This window comes from Canis lupus, chromosome 8, assembly GCF_003254725.2.
Source record: "Canis lupus dingo isolate Sandy chromosome 8, ASM325472v2, whole genome shotgun sequence".
Lineage (NCBI taxonomy): Eukaryota > Metazoa > Chordata > Mammalia > Carnivora > Canidae > Canis > Canis lupus.
In genome coordinates, this window is record NC_064250.1 from 38735769 (window position 1) to 38753635 (window position 17867).

Consider the following 17867-nt stretch of genomic DNA (forward strand, 5'->3'; position numbering starts at 1 on the left):
AGCTCTCCACCTCGTCCGTTGGCAGGGTGCCCGGCCCTGCTGGCCCCGGCAGCTCCCGGCCACAGCGCTCCTTCGTGTCGCGGGTGATCCGGGCCGCACTGCCCCTACAGCTTCTCCTCCTGCTGCTGCTGCTCCTGGCCTGCCTGCTGCCCTCCTCCGAAGAGGACTACAGCTGCACCCAGGCCAACAACTTCGCCAGGTCCTTTTACCCCATGCTGAGGTACACCAACGGGCCCCCTCCCACCTAGAGGCCCTGCCTGGCCTGCAGCACCGCACCACCAGCTCGTTCTCATGGGTGCCCAACTCGTGGCCCCAGACCGGTCAGTGAGGGGCCCTTAGCGTTGGCCTGACCCAGGGACCTGCTGCGGACCCGGCCTCCAGGCTCAGCGGAGAGGGCTCTCACTCTCAGGACCCAGGGCAGCTTTCAGCTGCTCTTCCTCCCTGGGGGCCGGGAGCCTGGGCAGCAGTTACCTCGGGCGGTTTGGCAAAACTAGTCAATTGGTCTCGGGATCTGTGGAAACTGCAGTTTCCCCAAAGAGCCAAGCACTCTGTGAAATTCTGATTTATCTGTAAAACACTATAAGTGTAGCTTATATGCTCCATGAACAGTAGCATTCATCACATATTACAGAAACAAGCAAGTGGATTCCACCTTAGAAATGGTTCAGAAACTCACAGGCACCCTTAGCTGATTGATTGAAACAATCATATTTAAAATATTTAGAATTAATGTTACTCCAATCAGCTAGCAATCTCGAGCTACAGGTTATAAACCAAAATGTTCTGTTCTGTACTTAGGTCTGCTCTTTTATATTGCTTTAAATTTTTAAAGAAATTATATTGCATGGATGTGGTTATTTGTGCATATTTTTTAACAATGCTGAATCTGTATGAATAATGTAAACTTTGATTTTTTAAAAAAAATCAGATTTTAGCTTGAGCTTTTGACTAATGTACAGTAAATGCCAAACTACTTGATTAGGGATGTTTTTGTAAGTTAATTTTATAAGACTTTTCACCTTTTAAGTGATGCTTCAGGTTTTGTTTAGCTATTTGGCCATGGGGTGGGGGGTTGTTACCAAAACTTGAAGCTATTTGTGGTATGTATGTTTCTCATTAAAACAAACAAAAAAATATCCATCCTTTTGTTGTGCTGGATTATATTACAAATTAAATGTTATACATAATCTTCCACAGAACAAAAATTATTTTTAAAATATTTGGGATTTATTGGTTTTTAATTCTAAGCTGAATTTTATATTCTGCTTATTTAGCTTTATACAGAGTAACTTAGAGGAGATCTAAAATCCCACAACTTGTAGATGTGGACATTACCCAGTGTGTGACCCTCCAAGTGTGTAGGGAAGGATGAAGGCAGCATGGCAGGGAAGGGAGGTAGAAAAGAAAGGATTATTTCACCCAGATATTTTTTTTAAGATGTAAGAGAGAGAACATGAGTGGGGAGAAAGGACAAGCAAACTCCCCAATGAGTGAGGAGCCCAACATGGGGCTTGATCTCAGAACCCGGAGATCATGACCTGAGCCAAAGGCAGACTCTTAACTGACTGAGCCTCCAGGTGCCCCCACCTAGATTTTTCTATTCCCAGCTCTTTCCAAAGCAAACATTTAACAAATGTTACAGGCAAAACCACCTGCCTTCCAAAGAATTCTATCACCACTATTTCCCACTGAAACAAAGAGAGTGTGATTAGAACTGAACCAGTTCCTGGGTTAACTGCTCCTAACCTGCATCTCTTGACACTTGAGAGACACCACTGTCCTAACCACCACCTCAGTCAGTTCTCCTTCTCTATCTACCAAGTACACACCTTGGGGGAAGCCAAGGAGGCTTGCGGAAGATGACCAGACTTCCAGCACCAGTGGCCGCTTCTGTGAGTCAGACATTGCAAGCAGCTTCATGTAATGGGTACCAGTTGAAAAGAATCTGTCTTGACGTTACCAAATTGATGAAAGTGATGGGGAGAAAAGGGTACTTTGCAGTTTAAAAAGTCTTTTGGGGGATCCCTGGGGGGCGCAGCGGTTTGGCGCCTGCCTTTGGCCCAGGACGCGATCCTGGAGACCTGGGATCGAATCCCACGTCGGGCTCCCGGCATCGAGCCTGCTTCTCCCTCTGCCTGTGTCTCTGTCTCTCTCTCTCTCTCTCTCTGTGTGACTATCATAAAAAAAAAAAAATTAAAAAGTCTTTTGGGGGATCCCTGGGTGGCTCAGTGGTTTAGCGCCTGCCTTTGGCCCAGGGCGTGATCCTGGAGTCCCGAGATGGGACTCCCGGCATGGGCTCCCGGCATGGAACCTGCTTCTCCCTCCTCCTGTGTCTCTGCCTCTCTCTCTCTCTCTCTATGTCTATCATAAATAAATAAATCTTTAAAAAAATATTTAAAAAGAATAAATAGATAAAATTAAAAAGTCTTTTGATGCTTTAAAATAATTTCTTTTCATGGATGAACAAAAATCCCAGAGGGACATTTAAGTGAGAAGTGTTACCCAAACTTTTTCTCTAAGCCACTCAGTTGGTTAGATGCTCCTTGCTCCGGTTCTGCCAGAGGCAAAAGGCTGAATCTCTACTTCCTTCTCTTCCTTTCAGTCTAAGGGACATGATGGTTCTGGAAACCTTTGACTCTTGGGCAAGTCAGAGTTGCAGGAAAAGGAACGCATCTGCCTAATTGTTTACATCCATTCTCAAGATAAAGGTCTTTGAGTCTTGAGTCTGTACTCCAGGCTTCTAGACTCTACCCTCCCAGCCCAGCAAGCCTCTCCTCACTCAAAGCTCAGCATATTCCCAAACGTATGTTATGAGATCGTGTTTTATACCTTTAAGAAGTTTTGCATCTTCCATTCCCCACACACGTTGGAAATTTTCAAACAACTATTAGGATTAATTTCACTTCAGTATGAATGAGTGACTTTTCTCCCCATCCCTAATGGGGGTATCATACTAATTGACTTAGATGGGGTAATTACAGAAAATCTACCCAAATAATTGACTTTTACATGGGTGGGCCACCTTTTGTTTGAACACATAGTACCTGCGATCATAAATCACAAGGGTGAGATTAGCTGACCAAAGATTAAATTGCTACTGTTTAAAAAAATCTTTGGGTCACCTGGGTGGCTCAGTCAGTTAAGCATCTGCCTTTGGCTCAAGTCATGATCTTGGGGTCCTGGGATCAAGCCGCACATCGAGCTCCACACTGAGTGTGGAGTCTGCTTGAGATTTTTCTCTCTCCCTCTGCCTCCCCCCGCCCTGCCTCTTGTGCACTCTCTAATAAAATCGTAAAAAAAGTCTGATAGCTTAGACAGACATTCCTAACCCTCTTGATTTGCAAGCAAGCATTTGTGTTTATGTACCTTTTTCCAGGAAGAGTGTTCATGGTTTTCATCAAATTCTTAAAGGGTGCTGCATACCTAAAATAGAATATAATGGGAACACTGACTACTTAGCCTAATTATTGAAAATTCTTATATTCCCAACAAATACATTTTTAAAACCAAAATTATGCAAAAACACTTTATTTAGCTTATGTCACATTAAACTTTTCACAACAGTTCCATAAATATTAAGGGGACATAGCAGAGGAAAAGCAGTACCTGGAGGAATGGAAAGCAGACCTCAAAATCTGCTTTCACACAACAGCAAATATTTATTTGTAAAAAGGCTGAAATGTCAAAGCCTGCTTCATAGTACAAAGCATTCACCTGAAAAAACAAAGTATAGCCACTAGCAGGCTTTGAGGTACACGGGACCACCCAATAATCAAGTTACACAACCAAGAGTCGTGGCATTTAGACACCCAACAGAAGAGCAAACACCGCAGTGTAGACTGTGCAGTTAGGAGCTGCTCCAGGCTAGTGTTAGCAAACCTTTCCCCTTCCCATAAAGGAAACCCTCCAGCACCTGACAACCACTGACCTGACAAGTGAATAGGATCCTCAGAACTCAAGGAGGGGGGTGCGGATCCTTGACTCCAAAACAACAGAAAAGTTATAAGATCACATATCGCAGAGACAATCACATCTGAGAGCTGCCACTGGAGCTGAGATTCCAGCAACTTTGAGAGCTATATAAGAATAAATGGCATGTGTTTCACACTACTGTATACCAAACTCCACAGGGAAGCATCAGTACCTAAAAGGCATGAGACTTTTACATGGGTGAATTTCCAAGGAACGTACTCCAGTGCATTTAGGAAAAGCAACAGCAGATAGAAGGAGGTGACAGGAGTACCACTCACTAGCTTATGAGCCCAGGTGGGAGGACAGGAACGATAGAACTCATTGTTTTTTCCACCTGTCTGTAACATTTCATGCAGACCCCCATCTAAGCTGAAAAGGTAAGATCTGCAGGAACAGTAGAAGGCAACCAGAACCTTAATATCTGTTACGCATGGAGATTCAACTCAAGCTGCAGGACTTGCCTCCCTAAGTACCCCCTCCTTAGGGAGGCAAGTCCTGCAGCGGGAACAGTGGTGGCCAGGCAGCAGAAGACTTAAATTCATGTCCAAGTTTGGCCATAAGTAGTTTTATGACCTTAAGCAGGTCAAGCCCTCTGGGCTGTAATTTACACATGTGTACAAGATGAGATTGAACTTCTGTGTCAGGTTTGCAAGCTGTCCCTGTATCTACCTACAGAGTGTTGTGCAAATTGGGAGGGCCCCACTTAAACCAGAGTGGCCATGCATGTCAGATTGCAATTGATGAATGCAACCCATGAATATCTTTCTTAGTGTTTTGTTTTAAACTGCATGATTACATTCAGCATTGGACCTCTGCCTGTGTTCAGCTCTGTCACTTGCTTCCCTGTGTGACCCTGGGCAAATCTGCTTATACTCTCTAGTTTCCACAACCAGAAACTTAGGATCACGGTAATTATTATTAAGTGTGAAAGTATGAGGCATTGAGAACTGTGTCTGGCACACAGTAAGTGTTCCACAGATATTATTTTAAGGTGCTAAATGATGTATTTTTATCATTTCCTTCACTCAGTCTTTATTATGTTTTCTAAAAGGTTTTTAGCAGCTTAAAGAACTGTGTCAAATCTTATTTAATAAAAAAATTTCATTTCAAAATAGACCTAGACGCTGAAGTTTCACCTTGAATTTGAAAAGGTGTCTCTACACAGGCAAGCTCCTTAGCAGATTTAAATAACAACCAAGCTGTTTCCACATGCTGGAAAATTCTAGAGTTGCTCCACCTAGCTTATATATATACGAATATATAAGTTACTCTGCCAAGAATTGGTAACTGATCTCTTTTTTCTAAAATCTAGAATAATTACCCTTCCGACCAAGTTGGCAGATGAAACAATCCAAGTAAAGACTATCTGACTGCAGAGCCTGGGTAGATTTTGCACTTTTTTTTTTTTTTTAAATACAGTTAAGACCCTCCAGACTTGTTATTAGGCTGACTTACTCTTCTGTTCCCCCTCAATTTTTTAAGAAAAATCTCTTCAAAATGCTTTTGGGGTTGAATCTTCTTAAGTTGGTCCCAGTGGACAGTATGCATGTGACAGGCCTAAGGCCACACAGAGGAACTGTGGGGAGGAGGGGCTGTCAGGACAAGGTGTGAAAACTCACTGCAGCCCCTTGCTCACCCATGCAGGTCCTCTTTAGGGACTGTCAGCTTCCTCCCAAGAATCTAAGTGAACACCCTGTTCTAATGTTCTCTATGTTAAGAATATTTCACGTTAATTATTTCATTAAGATTTGTCCACATGACCTCATATGAGACACTCATGTTTTTGGACATAAGCCCAAATCTCACGCATCTCTCACAAATAAGTTTCTCACATTAAACAATAACTTGCAGGGATCCTGGGTGGCGCAGCGGTTTGGCGCCTGCCTTTGGCCCAGGGCGCGATCCTGGAGCCCCGGGATCGAATCCCATATCGGGCTCCCGGTGCATGGAGCCTGCTTCTCCCTCTGCCTGTGTCTCTGCCTCTCTCTCTTTCTCTCTGTGTGACTATCATAAATAAATAAAAAAAATTTAAAAAAAAAATTAAAAAAATTAAACAATAACTTGCAGATCAAAATAAAGGAAAGGACTCTTGCCACAGGAGTCTGAGGCAAAGCTAAGGATCACTTTTCCATAATACATAAAATGTAGTTGGGTGGGTTTTTTTTTCCCTCCAATACTCAAATGAATTCCTGTTTACAGCTGTCAAGTCCTATTTCCCCTAGTTAATTCCTTTTAAAAAAAACTGATCTTGAAAAAAACAAAATCCTTGCTTCACTAGGGCAGAATTTTAGGTTGTCCAAAGATCATTTTGAATGGGGTATGGATACCCCCAAAAAAGACATTTAAAAGAAAGCACTGTTAAGGAGAAATGATTCATCTTTAAAATGGATATTGATATAAAGACAGCAGACTGACAACACACTGGTGTCAGCTTTAGTGGACGTGTTTGGAACAGATGGGCACAGAGATTCAAAACATTCCTATCATCTGCGACAAACCATGAGAGACACCTAACTGTGGGAAACAAAAAGGGTTGCAGAAGGGGAGGAGGTGGGTGGGGGGATGGGATAACTGGGTGACGGGCACTAAGGAGGACACTTGATGGAACGAGCACTGGGTGTTATAGTATATGTTGGCAAATTGAATTTAAATTTTTAAAAACAATTTAAAGAACACTCCTTTCTGCAAGGGGGAAAGGGCCCTAGAATATTCAAAACAATACAAAGGATAACTTTCAACTGTAGACCACATTATCTCAACTGCCTACATGGCCCAATTTTAAGAGACAACTTTGCACCAAGGAGGCCCCCTAAGCTGGTCTAACCTCTATCCCCAGCACACCCCTATGGTATTCTGAGCAAAGAAGAAATTACCAAAAGTATTACAGCCCCCTCATGGGCCAGATCCAAATGCAGGGAAGCAAGCAGCCTCAAGAAGCATGCAGGAATAGTTAGGAAATGCACGGTGGGCACTAGGAGACTTCAAAGCACACACACCAGTCTGGAGAAGCACAGAATTTGGCATGGAAAGGTGCTTCGACACCTGAGATCAGTCTGGTTTCTACCTTGAGCATCAAAATCCAACCTAAAAAAATGTCACTATGTGCTACTGTGGCAGTGGCTTGGACCTTATTCTGTTTTTTGTTTTGTTTTGTTTTGTTTTTGTTTTTGTTTTAATGTGGTAGTCTCTTTTGTAAGTACAATTAAGAGAACTTAACAATTCGACAAATAATTGTTTAAGACTGCCTCCTCTGCCTCCCATTTCCTATTCTCCTACCTCGTATCTTCTGTTTGGTGGGGAGTGGGGAGTGGGGGGTAATTCTAGGCTGGCCAGAAAGAAAGAAAATTGACCTTCTGGATGACACTGGCTCCTGTAAAATACAACTCATATGTTCCGCCCTGAATCTCACCTAGACGACAGCACTAAGCCACAAGGAATAATTTCAAACCATGTCAGAATACAGACAATGGTGTGCTCTCTAGGTCTGGTCCAAGTGTTTCAGAAGCAGCTGTGCTCAACTTTTAGTAAAACTGCACCATTATCCAAATTAAGATTTATTCAAGGACTCCCTAGCAGAAACCAACCTTTATAACATCGAATTTAATCTTCCTAAGGATTTAGTAAATACAGAATGTGCTACCCAAAGTAAACCCATTTTCAAAAAGAGAATGAGTTTAATCTCCTACCACAAGGTAATTTTTTAAAACAGCATCACAAAAATCAAACATGATTATTTCACTGCTCACTGCCAAGGTAGGGATGTAACTCATTTTATGCATTCACTATGTTCCTGAAGATTTCAATTTTTAAAAACTGAGTTAAAATTGTAATTCCAGAGGTGCTTTATCATCTTGTCCTATTTATGTTCCACTTGGAAGAGGAACTAATAGTCTTCTGTGAAGTTTCTATTTCACCCAGCTCGCCATATAAATGTTCTGCTAAGAAAATAGTTTAAAAGAGCCCTAGGGTGTAAAAGAATTCTTTCTTGCTATAAATAATTATCCCTAAATATTTTTTTTTAAAAGTAGAGCTCACAAGCCAGGTCTTATTCAAGTGAGATGCTCACCAATCTACATAGTCTGGTCCTGAACTTTGCACACACGGCCTGACACGTCCCTGTCTGTGGATGGCTAATGATGGTGGTTGTGGCTACCCCAAAGGAAGCAATGTGGTCGTGACCCAAACCCACAGGAGAAACCCATTCCTGCACATGCTAGGTCTTTCTCCAGCACACACTGGGCCCTTTGGAACAAGAGAGTTGTAAGGAACGCCAATTCCAGGGGCAAAGAGATTTAAATCTCCACAATCCTCCATAAAAGTGATCATAAACCTAAATGCACCCCAAATAAATAGCAGGTTCTATGAACGCAAATCAAGAGGAATGAACCTCTATGGAGATGGCAGCAAGGTCTGGAGGAAGGACATGGCTCACTTCCCAGCCTGTCCACTGGCTCTCAGGTCACAGTCCCTCTGGCCTTCAACAGTAAGAGCAATACATGACTTTAATCCTCACAGGCCTGTGAGGTAGGTGTGTGGAACCAGTTCGTTGTCATGGTCTGCAATCCTACAATCAAGTGGCCGTGAAGAGAGCAAACAAAGGTCTACGTAAGGGCAGGCTAGGTGACACAGTAAAGGTTAGTCCACTTCCTATAAATGCCCCATCCTCTCCCTTCTCCACATTACAGACCTTCCATATCAGATCTCCACCATTCATTCCAAAACCTTTCAGATGTTTTCCAGAGTGGTGGGACGGAGATGGAAAGTAAAAAAGGGACCACACTGAGATCCTATGAGGCCAAGCAAGATGTAAAGTCTGCCTTCAAACATGCCCCCTGCTACCACAGAACACTGGCTTTCTCACCCTGACTCCTAAGAAGAGGGGAGGCCAGGTGAAGGACATGACACAACTGCACCTGCCATAACCACATGAGGCAGCACGCATGGGAAAGATGACGAAGGCTCCCCACTTCCGGACGGAGCTCATGGTTCGCACCGTGGTTCACACGTCAGCCTTTGGCCTCCTCTAAGGCCTGTTTGCTTCAGACTGGGCATCACTGAGATGTGGTCTTCTGGGAGCCCTCCTTGCTCTCACTCTCCTCTGCTGGGCTGCACTCGGACCCAGTGACTGAGGACTTGTGCCCGCGGAGTGTGTGCGCGTTCAGCATCTCCAGCAGCAGGTCGTAGACTGGGACCACGTTTTTGCACTTCATGTTGAGCAGGTGTTCCATGCCCTTGTTACTGTGGAGACAAAAAGATGCCAAGGTTCCTTCCCATGAGGTAGCCATCAAAACTTTTTCCCAACTCTCCCCAACAGAGCCAGTCCACCCTCTACCCCCTAAGTTCCCCCCACCATTTGTTCTAGTGTTCTTATGTCTTTCAATCATCTACACTTAAGGGCAAGGACCTTAGTGTCCCACCACCCACCCATAGTGGCCTGACAGCACCTGGCACAAACTGCAGTTAATTCTCATTGTGCACAGTAGTTACGTTCTGTATGGTTGCTGCCAACACTGAATTAGCAAATACTCTGCTTCTGGGGGAAATGCAGGGTTTGGTTCCTGAGAGGCTCTGGGCACAACATTTTCATCATCTAATTAATACATGACTTTGGCATACCTGTGTTTTTGTTTAAAGACACCTTTTTTAAAGTAAACTGCTGCTTCATTAACATTTAACTCACAGTTAAACTAACATTTGTGCTACTACAGCTCATGCATGAACCAAGCTGATGTAACATGCATATCTTCTCCATAAGGCACATCAGAGCCTTCTTGCACTCAGAAACACTGACAGTGCTTCAGCACTATGCTTGGGGGCCATTTATAGACAGTGAAATCGCCAAGAAAAAGAGCAAAAACATGGCACTAACTAGACCATGCAAAGGGCATTAGAGTATGAGAGCTCAAATAAGAACACACCTTGTTTGACCTCAGTTGGGAATATAAGTGTGGGCAACCCCAATTTTTTGCCACCCTGAGCATGTCCTTGAAGGACAACAAAAATGCCACTGAATGTGGCTTCAGGGGTTACAAATAATTTTTTAAAGGTGGTCAAATTTGCAAATACAGAATCTGTGACTAATGAGAGTGGACTGTATCTGTTCTGCAAATGGTCATGTGTCAATAATTATTCAGGAGGAACCAAGGCAGAGGCTGTTTTCATTTCCTCCTTTGTTATAATTCTTGAGGTGAATACTGTCCTTCCCCACAGCCTCTAGACTTTCCTCCTCCTCAGGTAGCAATTACCTTCCATCCCCATCTCCCCTCTGCCAGCCCCAGGGCAGGGCCGCCCTCATCCTAGAAACCATCAAACACCTGCCGACACAGAACCATCACGGTGCACTGGCCCCCTTTCCTCAGCACACAGGATGGATGTTCCCTGAATACACTCTACTCACGGTCCTGTCCTCCCAACCCTGCGGGCCTCGCCGGTTCTCTCAGGTCTCATTCTTAATGTCCTGATGCTAAGACAAGAAAAGAACCACTCCCAGGGAAGGCTTTGTGTGCTTCCCCAGATCGCTAACCTCAGGAGTTGATCTCGAGGAGCCGGGTTTGGCTTCCTCAAGTCAACGACCTCAGAGGGGCGCCTGGGGCCTCCGGCGGTTAAGCATCTGCCTTCCGCTCAGGTCATGATCAGGCCCGGAATGGAGAGCCCCACAGTGGGGAGTCTGCTTCTCCCTCGCCCTCCCGCTCACGCACGTGTGCACACGTGTGCGCGCTCGCGCTCTCTCTCTCTCAAAAAAAAAGAAAAGAAAAGAAAAGATGAAAAATGACCTGAGTGGTGGTATAAGCAGGGGCGGCATTTCACATTTGGGGAGAAACTTTAGAATTCCATAGCCGAGCCCAAACCCCAGCAACTAAAACCCAGGTGCGGGACGCCCAGGTCCCCTGCCAGGCCCAGCGGCCCTCCCTCTGGAGGGGCTGCTTCTCCTTAGAGGTCAACGCTCTACCTTCTCGCTCTCAAGCGCGCACACTCTCCCCGCGCTCCTCAGCCTTGGCAGGGCGCGCGCCCAGGCGGCCGAGCGGCCCGCGGGGACGTACCTGGCGTGTCTCACGTGCGAGAGGAGCATCAGGAGGTTGGCCAGGCGCACGGGCTGCTGCTGGGACGGAATCCCGCTCTTGGCGATCACCCAGACCAGCGCGTCGGTCACCGCGTTGAGCAAGTGGCTCAGCTTCCTGCTGCTCTCCGCCTCCTGCGCCGCGGCAGCCAGAGGGTACATACCTGGGCAGGGCGACAGCCCCCCCGCGGCGCTGAGCGAAGGCCGGGGCTCGCCGGGGCGCCCCGATGCGCCTGTGCGCTGCAGTCACCGGCCCCTGGGGTCCTGCGCAGCCTGGCTGAACGTGGGGCTGACGGTGTCTCAGGACGCCACCTGGCCCACCGCCGTGGCCCTTCCCAGCGGGAAGACTGTCTAAGGGCCTGAAACCATTGCATAGTGTTTCTCAGCTGCAGCAACCAATACAGAGGCAGACACGGTGGAAAAGTGAGATTGATTCTACTCTTCGCCCCCAGGAGGGCCCCTCATCTAAGGGGAGTCTAACAACCCTAAACTAGTGACCACTGCCAGGCAGCCCCCCGCCCCCCGCCACCCCTCTTGTGTGCCACATGCAGACAGCCAGGGCGGGCCCACGGTCCAGGCCCGTGGCATCACTCCTCTGGCGGCACCTTGCCAGGGCCGGAAGCCCACCTCTAGCTCTGAGCCCAGACCAGTTTCCCAGCTCTTCCAGCCCAGCTCCTCATTGAGCAAAGCTTGCAGGCACATGTCTCCCCAGATTCCCCAAACCATCTCATGAAGTAGATTGCTTCCCTTATTCTGCCCTGTGTCTAATTCCCCTCTGACTCCAGGATCTGAGATACTGTGGCCTCCCAATATTTGCATGATAACAGCTCAGGTAAATCTTCGTGACCCCACCACCAACCCTGACTCCTCCATTCCTGGAGGCAGGGAAATAATCAGCTTCTCTACTAGGCTTTCCCTTTCAAAGTAAGAATAAATGGCACCTATGTGACATCATCAGGGGAGCAGCCAGCTGTGGGCTATAATGATCATGAGGACCAGCACACCATCTTCCACTGAATTTGGGCAATTTTGTTCTCTATTTTTATTGGCATCCGAAGTTCAATGAAGGTAACTCAGTTCAATACAGTTCCGCTGAGGCAAGGGACATGTTGAACCACAATTATGCAAGTGTAATGCTTTACCACATCCCTGGGGGGCATGTCCTTCCACAATGATGATGCAGACTTAAAATACTCACCTCACAATAGCCCACAGCTGCTTCTCTAACTCACCTGCTCACCTCGTTCTCCACAGTGACTCTTCCTGGGTCTTCCTACATCCTCAAAACTCCCACTGAAACCCATAGCAGGTAACCTGCTCTCCCACTGCAGGGGAAATACGCCCCACCCTTGGCCCAAGGTGCCCCTCTTAGCCTCCCTCCGAAAAGCAGACCTCCTCATATGGCTCCCTTCCCAGCTCTTGGGCCAGAGTCCAAACCATCTGGTGCAGCTCTCAAAGGTACCAGGCCTCCCTCTGCTCTTTTCGTCCTCATTTCCCACCACACCTCACCTTGAGCCCTACTTTTAACTCCAGAGCAGGTGACGCACAGAACATACTGAACTTTCCATTTAAGAACTCTCTTTCCCCCTTTTCCTCCTCTCCACCCTCTCTTCTCTTGCTTATCTACATCCACTTTTTTTTTCTTTTTTTTTTTTTTTAAATTTTTATTTATCTATGATAGTCACAGAGAGAGAAAGAGAGAGAAGCAGAGACATAGGCAGAGGGAGAAGCAGGCTCCATGCACTGGGAGCCCGACGTGGGATTCGATCCCGGGTCTCCAGGATCGCGCCCTGGGCCAAAGGCAGGCGCCAAACCGCTGCGCCACCCAGGGATCCCTACATCCACTTTTCCTTTAGATCCCAGCCTGGTTGTAAACTTCCTTCTGGAAGCTTCCCTGACTTCCCTACCATTTACCATACCACCCTAAGTCTACCTTGGGTCCTCCTCTGGAGCTCTGACGGTGCCCAGGGCACTCCCAGCAGATGGCACCATGTTGTCCCACATCCTGGATTTCCTCGTACACACCCCATGGCCATCCTCCCACCCTCAGAGACATTTATTATTTATTCATGAGAAACAGAGGCAGAGACATAGGCAGAGGGAGAAGCAGGCTCCATGCAGGAAGCCTGATGTGAGACTCGATCCCGGGACTCCAGGATCATGACCTGAGCCAAAGGCAGACGCTCAATCGCTGAGCCACCGAGGTGTCCCGCACGTCCCCTAAAATTGACCCCAGCTCCATTAAAAAGTGCTTTAACTATTCTTCAGTCTATTCTGCTATGTCATGTGTGCCCCATGGATTTCTACTTCATAAATATGTTTTTGGAGTCTAAATGGGATTAAAACTGTGTACCAGTACTTGTGTCAGTCCAAAGTGACAAAGTGAAAATATAAAACTAAGTTCTCAGCTAATATACAAATGCTCATAGCAACACTACTCAAGATAGCCTAAAAGTGGAAATAAACCACATGTCCAAAAAAATAAAAATAAAAAAATAAACCACATGTCCATTAATAAATGGATAAACAAAATGTGGTATAGCCATACAGTGGAATATTACTCCGCCATAAAAAAGAACAAAATACTGATTCATACCACATGGATGAGCCTTGAAAACCTGATGCTAAGTGAAAGAAGCTAGTTACAAAGGACCACATTTTTCATGAATTCATTTATTGCACCCATCCAGGATAGGCAAATCTACAGAGATAGAAAGTAGACTAGTCCTGCCTAGGAGTAAGGGTGAGACAAAAATTAGGTAGTGATGGCTAATGAGTTCAGGCTTTCTTTTGAGATGATGAAAATGTTCTAAAATTGGTTGTGATAATAGGTACATAAGTTTATGAATACACAAAAATCCACTGAATTGTATACTTTATTCTTTTTAAAGATTTTATTTATTCATTCATGAGAGAGACACAGAGAGAGAGAGGCAGAGACACAGGCAGAGGGAGAAGCAGGCTCCATGCATGGAGCCTGATGTGGGACTCGATCCCAAGTCTCCAGGATCACGCCCTGGGCCAAAGGCAGGTGCCAAACCACTGAGCCACTTGGGCTGCCCTGAATTGTATAATTTAATGGGTGAATCATATAGTGTGTGAATTCCTCTTCATAAATGAGTAGTCATTGCCCCGGAGAAGCCCTGGGTCTTATATGGGCTGTGGGGACAGCACAACTCATACAGGACCATCATTGTTGTTTTGTTTGTTTTTAAGATTTTATTTATTTATTCATGAGAGACGGGGAGAGAGAGAGAGAGAGAGAGAGAGAGGCAGAGACACAGGCAGAGGGAGAAGCAGGCTCCATGCAGGGAGCCCAACTTGGGACTCGATCCCAGGTCTGCGGAATCACGCCCTGGGCTGAAGGCGACGCTAAACCGCCGGGCCACCGGGGCTGCCCCAGGACCATCATTGTTAATCACTAACAAGGAGTTTGGGGACAGGAATCACTGAAGTTTTAGATGGGCTCTATCAGTTTTAGATATGGGAAATGCTTTTATTTGCAAGAAGATTAACTTCTATAAAATCATCCCAGGAAGGGGTCGGGCTGAAAAATACCCATTTTGCTGCCTCTTTGGTCAGCAGTGCCATGCCTGCACTTTGGGCATTCACACACACTTGAGGTCAACAAACACATGTTTACAGAGTGATTGCTAAGTGGCAGGCTCCGGCAGAGGCAGGCGACAGGACACAAATTCCTGCCTCTAGGATGCTCACTGCCCGGACACACAGGAAACAAAAAATAATCTCTTCTACCGGCCAAAAGTAAAAGCATCAGTTAGGATTCATTTTAGAACAAAATTAAATTGCTTTTCATGACACTAAAGAAATAGAGCATAAAAGGCAAGATCTTGGCACCATGCCTCACGCATACCAAGAAAGTAAAACAAAAACAAAGACATACTCTCCTCTCCTCTTTATCACCTAGGAGCAGCTGTGTGTTCCTCTCGCTAACCCACCTGATGACATTCTGAGCAGCAGGTGGCCGAGGTGGGGGGCAACCCTCAAAGATCTGCTACATCCCATGCTCAAAGGATAAAGATATACTGAAGAGAAATAAATCAGAAAAGCTGAAGTGCTTAGCAAAAATCTCAGAATACTAACCAAAGGAAAAACGTCAGGCTTTAGGAGGCATATGTAGTAGTCACTTATTTGATTTGTTTTTTAAGATTTTATTTATTGACTCATGAGAAATGCAGAGAGGCAGAGACACAGACAGAGGGAGAAGCAGGCTCCATGCAGGGAGCCCGATGTGGAACTCGATCCCAGGACACCTGGATCACACCCTGGGCTGAAGGCAGGTGCTAAACCACTGAGCCACCCAGGCTTCCCTGCTTATTTGTTTTAAGGAAAGGGACATCTAGCAATAACCCATCCTTTATCACCACCACCTATTCCAGCACCAAGAGAACAGGCTGGCGTGTGAGAAGTGCCCATGATATGAAACCAGCAGGCTGACATTCACAATGCTTTGTGTCCACGTTCTCAATCAACAAAGAAGGACCTGTCTTGCCTCTTCGGTATCCTTGTGTGTCCTTCTGTGCCTCTGCCTTCCACCCACCCACTTCACGAGAACTCTCCCGAAAACTCAGAGTGAACCAGGGCTTGAATTGATGTGTTAATCATCTTACTATCAAAGAGGATCACCTGGTTCTACATCTCTATTTGTTTCATTGAAAAGTTTGATCCTTTTTAACCCTTAAAATTATTCTGATAAATAGACCTATTCCTAATTTTAAATATTTTAAAGACTATCTGCAGATTGACCCCACTCTATATCCTAGATTTGGTACCCTTTAATTCTATCCAACGGACGACTTACTCAGTTTCTTCAGATTTCTGGGTGACAAGATGGCCGGTTCCACTACTCTTAATTTGGATATGCTGTTAACTACAACGCTTGTATAACACCTCTGGGTTCTAAAACACGTTAGCAAACACTGTAACAGGTTGTCAAATGCAATGTTTTCTGTCATCTCTGAGTTTTAGGAGCCCCCTTGAAGGCTGAATATAATAAAGTAATTCCAAAAACCCCCCCATATGTGTGGTGGAAGAGAGAAAGTCCTGAGAGAGAAATTAAAATGGTGATGTCTTTTCCCTATCTCTCCCTATAGCAAGGATGATGTTCTTCAGTTACTCAAGCCTAGCAAGGACCAGACCTGATTGGCTATTTCAGTGTATATCCCTACTCTAGACCAAAAGCATGTATCTAGTTCACTTTGACACTTTTACTATTTAGAAGTCACTAGCATGTACCAGAAACTAAATAAATATTTACTGAATTGAAATTTAATTGGATAATAAAGTGAATATTCATTCCATATTATATGCACTATTAGAAGAGATAAGTAACCCAGAAGTTTGCAGCTCTTTAAAACATAACTAGGGGATCCCTGGGTGGCTCAGCGGTTTGGCGCCTGCCTTTGGTCCAGGGCGCGATCCTGGAGTCCTGGGATCAAGTCCCGCATCGGGCTCCCTGCATGGAGCCTGCTTCTCCCTCTGCCTGTGTCTCTGCCTCTCTCTCTCTCTGTGTGTCTATCATGAATAAATAAATAAAATCTTTCAAAAAAATAAAATAAAATAAAAAAATAAAACATAACTACGTACACCTGAAATATTGTAGGTCAACTGTACCTCAATAAAAAAAAAAAACAATATCCCATTAAAAGTGGGCTATTTCAACAAATACTTCCCCAAAGAAGATATACAGATCACAAACAAGCATATGAAAAAATGCACCTCATTAGTCATTAGGAAAACACCAATAAACCACAATATACCATCACACACCTGTTAGAATGATGAGGATTCTGCATCCTAGAAAACACCTCAGTTCCAAGCAAATCTAAATGGTTGGTCACCCTAAATTACATTTATGTAAAATTTTATAAAATGCAAACTAATTTACAGTGACAGAAATTATATTGGAGGTTGCACGGGATTGGACAAGGAGGAAGTGAAGAAGGTGGAAATTACAAAGAGGCACAAGGAAACTTTTGAGTGTGACAGATATGTTCACTATCTGGATTGTGGTGATGCTTTCAGGGGCAATATATATAAATGTCCAAAGGCAGGGCACCTGGGTGGCTCAGTGGTTGAGTGTCTGCCTTTGGCTCCGGGTCATGATCCCGGGGTCCTGGGATCAAGTCTTGCATCAGGCTCTCCCCACAGGGAGCCTGCTTCTCCCTCTGCCTATGTCTCTACCTCTCTCTCTGTGTCTCTCATGAATAAAACAAAATCTTTTATATACATATATTATATATATATTTATAATATATATGTCTAAGGCATAAAATTATATGCTTTAAACAGGAACAATTTATTGTATATTAATTATGCCTCATAGTTCTGTTAAAAACACTGTCATGGCTGTAAAAAAAAAAAAAAAAAAGTTCTACACACATACATACATATAACTACTAACAAAGCCTGGCCTGGCCACCTAACATGTTGATACCAGTGCAGACCTAAAAGATGACATAATCTCAACCTGAGCTCATCACTTACACAGGAAAACGAAGCCAACCTACTGCGGGAACTGCATCTGATAGCCCAACACTTGACTAGCAGAGCTAGAGAAGCTAATAGCAAGTAGCAGCCTCAGAGACTCCACTCTCATGATATGAGACAGAGAACATCCACAGCCTTTTGACTTTAAGAAACCTGCTCTAAAGCCTCCGCCCTGTGCTGGGTATGGTTCCTGCTGGGCAGTATGTCTTTTCCACTCATGCTGCAATTCTTGTTCTCTTCATCTTTCTTTTTCTATTTTGTATTCATTATATTATCTGCAGATTTGTCAATGTATAACTTACAATAATCTGGACATATTTAATGTGTA

At 45.0% G+C, this 17867-nt stretch overlaps 2 protein-coding genes across 8 annotated transcripts in view; one reads left to right on the forward strand and one right to left on the reverse strand.

Annotated features, from left to right (window-relative positions):
- Positions 1 to 1138, forward strand: part of SYNE2 (spectrin repeat containing nuclear envelope protein 2) — a 319917-nt gene extending 318779 nt beyond the window's left edge. For all 7 annotated transcript variants that reach the window (XM_025442804.3, XM_025442803.3, XM_025442805.3 and 4 more), the window contains one exon: positions 26 to 1138. In XM_025442804.3, coding sequence (XP_025298589.1) covers positions 26 to 248 — 223 coding nt within the window. In that variant the 3' untranslated portion in view covers positions 249 to 1138. The remainder of the gene's footprint in view (positions 1 to 25) is intronic.
- A 2374-nt stretch (positions 1139 to 3512) lies between these two features.
- Positions 3513 to 17867, reverse strand: part of ESR2 (estrogen receptor 2) — a 68641-nt gene continuing 54286 nt past the window's right edge. The window contains exons 8-9 of the mRNA XM_035719926.1: positions 11013 to 11193; positions 3513 to 9210 (exon numbers count right to left, since the gene is read on the reverse strand). Of these exons, the coding sequence (XP_035575819.1) occupies positions 9024 to 9210; positions 11013 to 11193 (368 nt within the window). The 3' untranslated portion in view covers positions 3513 to 9023. The remainder of the gene's footprint in view (positions 9211 to 11012; positions 11194 to 17867) is intronic.